Genomic DNA, 10,798 nt, shown 5'->3' with positions numbered 1-10,798 from the left:
AGTCCTCTACCAGCCTCTAGTTAGTCATATACCCGCCTCTAGTTAGTCCTCTACCAGCCTCTAGTTAGTCCTCTACCAGCCTCTAAGTAGTCCTCTACCAGCCTCTAGTTAGTCATATGCCAGCCTCTAGTTAGTCATATACCTGCCTCTAGTTAGTCCTCTACCAGCCTCTAGTTAGTCCTCTACCCGCCTCTAGTTAGTCCTCTACCAACCTCTAGTTAGTCCTCTACCAGCCTCTAGTTAGTCCTCTACCAGCCTCGAGTTAGTCCTCTACCAGCCTCTGGTTAGTCCTCTACCAGCCTCTAGTTAGTCCTCTACCAGCCTCTGGTTAGCCTCTACCAGCCTCTAGTTAGTCCTCTACCAGCCTCTAGTTAGTCCTCTACCAGCCTCTAGTTAGTCCTCTACCAGCCTCTAATTAGTCCTCTACCAGCCTCTAGTTAGTCCTCTGCCAGCCTCTAGTTAGTCCTCTACCAGCCTCTGGTTAGCCTCTACCAGCCTCGAGTTAGTCCTCTACCAGCCTCTAGTTAGTCCTTTACCAGCCTCTAGTTAGTCCTCTACCAGCCTTTAGTTAGTCCTCTACCAGCCTCTAGTTAGTCCTCTACCAGCCTCTAGTTAGACCTTTCCCCCGTGTGATGCTAGTTTAGTGTTAGTTAATCATCTGCCATCAGATATGGACCTACCCTCTGAGCAGTGGGAGCTGGCCCTGGTGTAAGGGGGAGTGTGTCTGTGATCCTGGACTAATAAAGTTGTTGTGTGTCCAGGCTCAGGGAGGGGGCCAACAGGGAGGTGCTGGGGATCATCGTCTCCTACAAGGTGAAGGTGAAGCTGGTGGTGTCCCGGGGCGGGTAGGTACCTCAGCTCTGACCTCTGACCTCTCAGGATGACCTCACCTTGATGACCTCGTGTTTCTTTATAATCCGTTTCTCTGTTACAGGATTCTCGGAGATCTGGCCGCAAGGTACCACATCTTCAGGAATGTTTACCTCAATAATCATACCTGTGTTCATATCCATCCTGTATTTATGTGTGTATTTATACGTGTATTATACATGTATTTATACATGTAATAATGCTCTCATGCATTTATACATGTATTTATGTGTATTTACATATTTTATGCATGTATTTATATGTGTATTTATACATGTGTCGACAGTATATTTATACCTGTATTTATACGTGTGTATATATATGTATTTATACATGTATGTAGATGTGTATTTATACGTGTATTTATACATGTATTTATACCTGTATCTAGACCTATATTTATACCTGTATTTATACGTGCATATATATATATGTATTGATGCATGTATTTAGATGTGTATTTATCCGTGTATTTAGATGTGTATTTATGCATGTATTTATACATGTATTTATACCAGTATCTACACCTATATTTATGCATGTATTTATACATGTATTTATACCTGTATCTACACCTATATTTATACGTGTATTTATGCGTGTATTGATGCTCTCCTGTGTTTCAGCGATGTGGCGGTTGAGCTGCCGTTCACGTTGATGCACGCGAAACCCCTGGAAGACGCTCTCTTCAGGGATGGTGAGACTACTGAGGGGGAGGGACTACTGAGGGGGAGGGACTACTGAGGGGGAGGGACTACTGAGGGGGAGGGACTACTGAGGGGGAGGGACTACTGAGGGGGAGGGACTACTGAGGGGGAGGGACTATTGAGGGGGAGGGACTTATGAGGGGGAGGGACCAGGGGGGTTAATTGGACTGAAGTGGGTTGGGTTTAGGGTCAGGGTTCCGCTTAGGGTTCGGCTCCTTGGTTAAAGGTTAGGGTTAGTTTCAGGGTTAGGCTCCCTGGTTAAAGTTCAGGGTTAGGGTCTGGGTTAGGGTCAGGGTCAGGGTTAGGGTTAGGCTCCTTGGTTAAAGTTCGGCGTTAGGGTTAGGGTTAGGGTCAGGGTTCAGCTCCTAGGTTAAAGGTGAAGCACTGATACAATACTGAGTTGGCTTGATTTGATCTTTCTGTCTCGTTAAGCCGCTGATGAAGTGCCCATCGACACCAACCTGATACAGTTTGATACAAAGTAAGTCTGTCTGACTTTGCTGTACCTGTCTTTCTGCCTTCTGCAATGTCTGTCTGTCTGTCAATCCAGCTGCCGGTCTGTCTGTCTGTCTGCAGTGTTTTGGTATGAACAGAGCGATGACGTCTTGGTGGATATCGATGAGCAGCTATGATCTGCAGCATGTATGATCTCTGGAGCATGTTGGAGGAGTCAGGAACTACTTAAAAGATCTCTGCTCTCCAGTGAATGATTCATGACTTTGATGAATGATTCATGGGATTATTAATGTGGTCTGCAGCAATCATCACCTGCTCTCACAGGCTTCACCTCAAATCAATTCTGATCTTTATGGACGTGATGGATTGTGCAGATTACCGCTGCCAGGCAGAGGAGTGATTAAAAACCGTGAAATATAGAACACATAAAGTTATGGATAAATGGCTTATGACTAATGGCTTGAACAACAGTGTTCATGTTGTACTGAGAGTACAGTAGTACTTCTATCAGATGTTCAACTGTTCGTCAGTACGTGGGAGTACAGTCTTGTAGTACTTGTAGTAGATATTCAGTTGCTTTCGATGTATTGACGTATCAACTCCTGTGCTGCTTAGCGATGATGACATCATCTTCGAAGACTTTGCCCGCCAGCGCCTGATTGGAGCGAAGGACGAGGAGGAGGAGGAGGGGGAGGGGCCAGAGACGAAGGACAGATAGAGAGCGGAGGTCTCCTCCAACGGAGGGGCGCCCAGTGTTCGTCTTCATGTCCAAAATTAGCCTTCTCTCCATAGCACCACCCGGTGGGCGGCGGGAGTAATGCAGTCTAGACTAGTGTTTGAGAGGTGTGATGGCCTGCTAGCTTAGCCACCGCTAGCAGGCGCGCAACGACATCACACACACATAGAGAGACTTTCTTTAAGGGCACCGACCAGTAACACAACACTATATCTGCCGAGGAGTCACCAAGGCCGGGGCATCATGGGTAGTTAGTCCTGCACAGTGGGTGGTCTAGGCTCTCTAACCAATCAGATGGGAGTGTTTGGGAGCTCTGTTTTGATCAGCTAGATGAGAGAGTGCTCCAGTAGCAGGATTTCATGGATGACCTTGTATGCATGTCACACGCCAACATCATGGTTGAGAACCCCCCACCCCCCCCCCCCCCCCCCAGCACAGGCCAGTGCTGTACTTCTGTTCTCCTCCTCCTCATCCCCTCACCCGTTCACCCCCTCACCCCCTCGCCTGCTCACCCCCTCACCCCCTTGCCTGCTCACCCCTTCACCCCCTCGCCTATTCAAACATTGCGTGTTCATCCACCTGTTCAACCCTTCACCTGGTTGCTTGTTCTATTCACCTGCTCATTAATTAACCTGATCACCTGTTCAGTTCACCTGGCCATGCGTTCACCTGTTCATCAGTTCATGAGGTCAGGTGTTCACCAGTTCTCCAGTTCACCTGTTCACCAGTTCATCAGTTCACCAGGTCATGTGTTCACCAGTTCACCAGTTCATCAGTTCACCTCGTCATTCGTTCACCTGTTCAGGTAGAGCTGCCGGTTTGCGTCCACAGTATTATTGTTATTATTCTGATTATTATTATTACTAGATGAACGTTTATTAATATATCAAATATTTCTTAATTATTTTAATAAAAGTGGTGTTATTGAGGATATTATTAAACAGTATATTGCATCTTTAATAAATCACATTTGTGGAATCCTTTATTTGATTATTTTCCTTCTCATTTCTTCACTTCTCAACAAAAATAAACAGATCTGCTCATCACTATCAAACGTTCACCCAGAAGGGTCCACAATATCCGATTAGAGCAGGGGTTCATATTTTGTAACATTGTATTTGAAGACATTTTATTTCCACAGCTTTTTTAGAAGTGCATTCATAACTGATTCTTTTGAAACAGCAAATAATTTCCAACTTCATGCAGGCCTAATTGAGGCTACTTTTAAAATCACTGAACATCAGTAGGCCTATCACAAGTCAACAAAACATACTTACAACCGATGACACCCGACGGCTGAAATCGGCGCTGTGTGTCTGTGCCTTAAGCGCACTTTTGAAGGAGATGCGCATTGTCTCGAAACAAATCAGCACAATGGACAGCTCTCTGATCTATGAACGACAACGGCATGTTATGAGATCGAACAGATTCACATATTTTCATCAAATTTGTTAACGATTTCAGCCACATAATCCTCAGATTTAAACAACAAACAAAATGCGCCAAATTCACATAATTTGCGCTACGAGCGGCATCAACCCTATGGCCCAACCAATGTATGCATTCAAGACAACAAAACTTTGACTTTCAATTTAATCGTCCATATCAGTGAGAACAATGAGGCCTCGCTTTTAATGCGCAGAGGTGTTCGATGTGGGGCTGCACTGCAGAGAGAAATAAACGCAAGTCGTCCTCCACCTGCAGCCTTGATCTGCATTTGTTTTTAATCAGGGTCAGTGCGGAAAACCCACACTCACATGAGTAGGTGGAGGTGAAGGGGATAAGGACTTTCATAGCCTTTGTGGAGATCTGGGGGAACTCGCTCTCCACAGAAAACCAGAAACGCATTCAGGATCATATTTCCTACGATTTTTGCTGGGTCCCGTCTCCTCCCTTAATGCTGACTTCTGGTGACTTAGGAAAAGCAAACGATGCATTTTAAAACTAATACACGCGGCACGCACAATTACCGATATCAATAGAGCTTCATACAGATGTGTATTTTTTCGTTGCGTGTTGCGTGTCGCGTCTCCCCTGTGGCTCTTTGGCGCCCCCCAGGGAAGGCGCGCCTCACCTATTGAAAACCGCTGGATTAGAGCATATTCACCCAGAATGGTCCACAATATCACAGATTAGAGCGTTTAATCACCCAGGAGGGGTCAACAACATTACCGTTTACAGTTTTACTACACACACACATTCTTTGTGAAGCTTGGTGGCCCCAGAAGGAATGAACCCCCGGCCTGGCAGTACTGCTGCCCTGTGAGGTGGACAGGTAGTGCATCATCTCACAGTTCATTCAAATCAGACATACTACTCTGATGGTCGATTATTTTCTGACTGATTATGCTCTGATGGTAAATGTATTCTGATGGCAGATTGTATTCTGATGCTACATTGTTTTTCTGCTGGTACATTGTATTCTGCTGGTACATTGTATTTCTGATGGTACATTGTTTTTCTGATGGTAAATTGTATTTTGATGGTACATTGTATTTTGAATGGTACATTGTTTTTCTGATGGTACATTGTATTCTGATGGTACATTGTATTCTGATGGCAGATTGTATTCTGATGGTGCATTGTATTCTGATGGCAGATTGTATTCTGATGGTGCATTGTATTCTGATGGTACATTGTATTCTGCTGGTACATTGTATTCTGCTGGTACATTGTATTCTGATGGCAGATTGTATTTCTGATGGTTTAAGTATTCCAGCCAATGTCTCGATGCGTAGATAGATCCATCTCACCCCGGTTCTTTGACGATTGGAGAAACCTTAATGGAGGTGACCTTCACTGCCATGTTGTCCTTGGCTTTGACGTTAAAGACTTTATAAAAGCCGTTCCTGATCTCCTTAGTCCGGACCCCGTAGATGACGGGGTTGACGGTGGCGGGCAGCAGGATGTAGGCCAGGCCCATGAAGGTGTTGCCGCTGGTGGATATGGGGATGTGGAGGTTGTGGGACAGGAAGGTCACGCTGCCCACCAGGTAGAAGCACATCATCACCATCAGGTGCGTCCCGCAGGTGTGGAAGGCCTTCCAGCGGTCTCCGTGGGGGGTCCGCAGCACCGCCCGCAGGATGCACACGTAGGAGAGGAAGATGAGGGAGATGTCCCCGCCCACGAAGCAGCCGATGACGGCCAGCCCCATGGCGTTGCTCCGGCCCGTGTCGCCGCACGCCAGGCTGACCAGCGCCATGTGGTCGCAGTAGCAGTGCAGGATGACGCTGGAGCCGCAGAAGGTCAGCGAGCCGGCCAGCGCCACCAGGGCCAGCATGATGGAGCCGCTGCGGAGCACGGCGAAGGCGCACAGCTTCAGCGCCGCGCGGGGGTTGATGACGTCTGCGTAGCGCAGCGGGCGGCAGATGGCCACGTAGCGGTCCAGCGCCATGGCGAGGAGCAGCGTGGACTCCAGCGACGACAGGAAGTGGGCCACGAACATCTGGAGTAGGCAGCCGGCCAGACTGATGTGATCCTGCTCCGAGAAGAAGCCCACCAGCATCCTGGGGACGATGGCGCTGACCGCCAGGACGTCCACCAGGCAGAGCGCGGCGATGAGGAGGTGCATGGGGCTGTGCAGGTTGGCCAGGCTCCTCACCACGTGGACCAGCAGCAGGTTCCCCAGCAGCACCCAGCCGTAGGACAGCGAGAAGGGCAGCGCCAGCAGACGCAGGTGTCTGCTGAGCTCCGGGAAGCCCAGGAACACAAAGGAACTGTGGGAGAGGTTCCTGTCCTGCAAGGGGTCCATGGCTGGGCAGGTTCAGGGTACACACCTGTTCACAGGAACCACACCTGTTCACAGGAACCACATCACACACAGGAACCACATCACACACAGGAACCACATCACACACCTGTTCACAGGAACCACATCACACACCTGTTCACAGGAACCACATCGCACACAGGAACCACATCACACACCTGTTCACAGGAACCACATCACACACCTGTTCACAGGATAAACATCAGTCAAGAACCACGACACACACCTGTTCACCTGGACACAGGAACCACATCACACACCTGTTCACCTGGACACAGGAACCACATCACACACCTGTTCACCTGGACACAGGAACCACATCACACACCTGTTCACAGGAACCACATCGCACACAGGAACCACATCGCACACAGGAACCACATCACACACCTGTTCACAGGAACCACACCTGTTCACAGGAACCACACCTGTTCACAGGAACCACATCGCACACAGGAACCACATCGCACACAGGAACCACATCACACACCTGTTCACAGGAACCACATCACACACCTGTTCACAGGATAAACATCAGTCAAGAACCACGACACACACCTGTTCACCTGGACACAGGAACCACATCACACACCTGTTCACACAAGAACCACATCACACATCTGTTCACACAAGAACCACATCACACACCTGTTTACAGGAACCACATCAGATACAAGAACCACAAACCACGCCTGTTCACCTGCACACAGGAACCACATCACACACCTGTTCACAGGAACCACATCACACACCTGTTCACAGGAACCACATCGCACACAGGAACCACATCACACACAGGAACCACATCACACACCTGTTCACAGGATAAACATCAGTCAAGAACCACGACACACACCTGTTCACCTGGACACAGGAACCACATCACTCACCTGTTCACAGGATAAACATCAGTCAAGAACCACGACACACACCTGTTCACCTGGACACAGGAACCACATCACACACCTGTTCACACAAGAACCACATCACACATCTGTTCACACAAGAACCACATCACACACCTGTTCACAGGAACCACATCAGATACAAGAACCACAAACCACACCTGTTCACCTGCACACAGGAACCACAACACACACCTGGTCGCAGTAACCACAACACAGTTAACAAGATATGTACGCTGAAATGTACAATAACATCTGGAGGAGCCCAATAGAGGTCCTCTAGGTGGTGTGTAGAAAGTTCCATGCCACCCCCCCCCCAGATGACCTCTATCGGGGTCCTCCGGACTAAAGGACACGGGGTGGGGGTGATGGTGAAGGTGTGTAACGATTTGATAACGATACATGGCCTTTGTGGCCATCTAGGAGAACTTAAGTGCGTGCACAGGTAGCTTGTCTTAACCCGTGCTCCCTGATTACTCAACGTGCAACAGGTGTGCAGCCTCACCAGCCCCAGAGTCCAGTCAGAAAGCCCGGAGAGGCTGCTGGAACCAGCCATCACACACACCCCCACCGTGCGCTATTACACTGCCTCAATATTAGGTAAAGAAACAAAGACTCAAGTACTCAATTAAGATATTAGACAATATTAATATTAATCCCAGATGATAAATCTGGATGGTAGAGCATTGGTATGGGTCAGTATTACGTGTTTAAAAAATATTCAACTTTATAATAAGATGAGCCTAAGTGTCACAAATATATGAAGAATACATACAATAATTCAATAAGAAATAAAGAAAAGAAAATGCATTGTAAGAATTTACATGTGACAGAGATACAAGAAGCTACGGAACAAAAGGACATTGTTCAGACGGCATCTCCTCGATAAAGAGGACCCCTCGAGGAGACCACGAGGACCACGACCCCTCGAGGAGACCACGAGGACCACGACCCACAAGAGGACCACGACCCACAAGAGGACCACGACCCCCTAGAGGACCACAACCCACAAGAAGACCACGACCCCTCGAGGAGACCATGACCCACAAGTGGACCACGACCCACAAGAGGACCAGGACCCAGAAGGACCAGGACCCAGAAGGACCACGACCCAGAAGAGGACCACGACCCAGAAGAGGACCACGACCCACAAGAGGACCAGGACCCACAAGAGGACTACGACCCACAAGAGGACCACGACCCACAAGAGTACCACGACCCACAAGAGGACCAGGACCCACAAGAGGACTACGACCCACAAGAGGACCACGACCCACAAGAGGACCACGACCCACAAGAGGACCACGACCCAGAAGAGGACCACGACCCACGAGAGGACCACGACCAACAAGAGGAGCAGGACCCACAAGAGGACCGAGACCCAGAAGAGGACCAGGACGCACATCCCCCACCAGCAGCTTCACACATATTGAGTCCACTACCTGGGGTTTCTCCATGGACCGACCATGTGGTCTACAGCTCCGTGTCCCAGACGTTGAGAGAAGCCCTCAAGGTGAGCTGGCCGATATCTTCCCCTCTCTTTGTCGACCGTTAAACCCCCACCGAACAGAGTTGAGGGGCGCTTACCTTCCTGCCGTGTGCATCCAGGTGTTCTGGCTCCAGGTGGAGTCAGGACCTCCACCTCTCCTCTTATATCTCCATAGCGACCCCTGACCCTCCCCCACACGCAGGAACGGACCCGACCCACCGCGGACCAGAGACCAGCAGCCATCCGGTCCCCCTAGTGGGACTCCACCGGGGGCTGGAGGAGGATTAGTTCCGTGTGTCAGTGTGGAGCAGGCGGGCTGGAGAAGGCGGAGGGCCCAGGGAGAGGAGGAGGAAGCACTTGTTGTGACCACAGTCCGTCACAGGGAGGAGCTGCCTCAATAATCACACCTGGGGGAGTCCTGAGCCCCACAGCGTCAATCAGCCCGGATTACCCCCCGCCCTGGGGACACAATCATTTAGAAGAGTGTAACCTCAAGATAATTATTATATTATGATGACTATAGGATGCTGGTTGATGACCGTGAACAGTTCCTCAGCCTGGGAGCACACATGAAGACAAACAGAACGTACAATAGGGCAGTTTATGGGTTTATTTAGCTAACAGTGACACCACAAGGAGGTCAACTCAACTCAAAGAACCAAAGAAGAACAACAAACAGAGTCCGTTCATCAGCTGATCTTGGAAGAGTTCTGACCCAGTCTGGACTGGGAGCGTAGACCAGCCCTGGACTGGGACTGTGAACCAGCCCTGGACTGGGACTGTAAACCAGCCCTGGACTGGGACTGTAAACCAGCCCTGGACTGGGACTGTAAACCAGCCCTGGACTGGGACTGTAAACCAGCCCTGGACTGGGACCGTAGACCAGCCCTGGACTGGGAGCGTAGACCAGCCCTGGACTGGGAGCGTAGACCAGCCCTGGACTGGGAGCGTAGACCAGCCCTGGACTGGGAGCGTAGACCAGCCCTGGACTGGGACCGTAGACCAGCCCTGGACTGGGAGCGTAGACCAGCCCTGGTCCTCAGGCCTAGACCGGCCCCCCTCACAGAGCGGCCCCGGCTGGGGGCCCCAGCACCCGCACCAGGAGGGCCCTGAAGGTTCTCCTACACCTCTCTGCTGCACCACACGGGCCCCGAAGGTTCTCCAACCCCCTGCAGCAGCAGAAGGGCTCTGGAGGTTCTCCAGCCCCCTGCAGCACCAGAAGGGCCCTGGAGGTTCTCCAGCCCCCTGCAGCACCAGAAGGGCCCTGGAGGTTCTCCAGCCCCCTGCAGCAGCAGAAGGGCCCTGGAGGTTCTCCAGCCCCCTGCAGCACCAGAAGGGCCCTGGAGGTTCTCCAGCCCCCTGCAGCACCAGAAGGGCCCTGGAGGTTCTCCAGCCCCCTGCAGCACCAGAAGGGCCCTGGAGGTTCTCCAGCCCCCTGCAGCACCAGAAGGGCCCTGGAGGTTCTCCAGCCCGGGGCCCATCAGTCAGTTTGGTGGACCTGGCAGCTTGTGTCTGAGGGGCGTGTCCTCAAGACCCACCTACCCACCAGGGGGCACTAGGACCCACCAGGGGGCACTAGGACCCAGCAGGGGGCACTAGGACCCACCAGGGGGCACTAGGACCCAGTAGGGGGCACTAGGACCCACCAGGGGGCACTAAGACCCAGCAGGGGGCACTAGGACCCACCAGGGGGCACTAGGACCTGATGCCCACCAGGTGGCAGTGACGACACATAACGGAATGCGTGCGCCAATAAATACATTATGAATATAAACAGACAATAAATATAAACACAATATAAATACATTATAACTATAAATACAATGTGAATACATTATAAAGAAGTATAAATATAAATACATTATA

General features: G+C 50.4%; 2 protein-coding genes across 2 annotated transcripts in view; one reads left to right on the top strand and one right to left on the bottom strand.

Annotated features, from left to right (window-relative positions):
- The window catches only part of arrb1 (arrestin, beta 1), a 14,001-nt gene extending 9,885 nt beyond the window's left edge, over positions 1–4,116 (top strand). The window contains exons 12-16 of the mRNA XM_060074709.1: positions 762–845; positions 935–958; positions 1,497–1,567; positions 2,010–2,058; positions 2,649–4,116. Of these exons, the coding sequence (XP_059930692.1) occupies positions 762–845; positions 935–958; positions 1,497–1,567; positions 2,010–2,058; positions 2,649–2,751 (331 nt within the window). The 3' untranslated portion in view covers positions 2,752–4,116. The remainder of the gene's footprint in view (positions 1–761; positions 846–934; positions 959–1,496; positions 1,568–2,009; positions 2,059–2,648) is intronic.
- Positions 4,117–5,277: 1,161 nt separating this feature from the next.
- LOC132474587 (olfactory receptor 52K2-like) lies at positions 5,278–8,871 on the bottom strand. The gene is made up of 2 exons (XM_060075375.1): positions 8,843–8,871; positions 5,278–6,500 (listed from the first exon to the last, which is right to left on the bottom strand). Exons 1-2 carry the CDS (start codon positions 8,869–8,871, stop codon positions 5,519–5,521), a joined length of 1,011 nt encoding a protein of 336 aa, XP_059931358.1. The 3' UTR covers positions 5,278–5,518.
- Positions 8,872–10,798: the final 1,927 nt, after the last annotated feature.

The sequence above is a fragment of the Gadus macrocephalus genome, chromosome 16 (assembly GCF_031168955.1).
Source record: "Gadus macrocephalus chromosome 16, ASM3116895v1".
Taxonomy (NCBI): Eukaryota; Metazoa; Chordata; class Actinopteri; order Gadiformes; family Gadidae; genus Gadus; species Gadus macrocephalus.
Note: the sequence above shows the minus strand (reverse complement) of the source record. Positions and strands in the feature narration are given on the sequence as shown.

What these genes read in the sequence shown, in the direction of transcription:
- LOC132474587 (XM_060075375.1), bottom strand. Translation starts at nt 8,871, where the DNA reads ATGTGTGAAGCTGCTGGTGGGGGATGTGC. An exon ending in GCTGCTGGTGGGGGATGTGC is followed by an intron (nt 6,501 to 8,842) that starts GTCCTGGTCCTC and finishes CTTGCAGGACAG; the next exon opens with GAACCTCTCCCACAGTTCCT.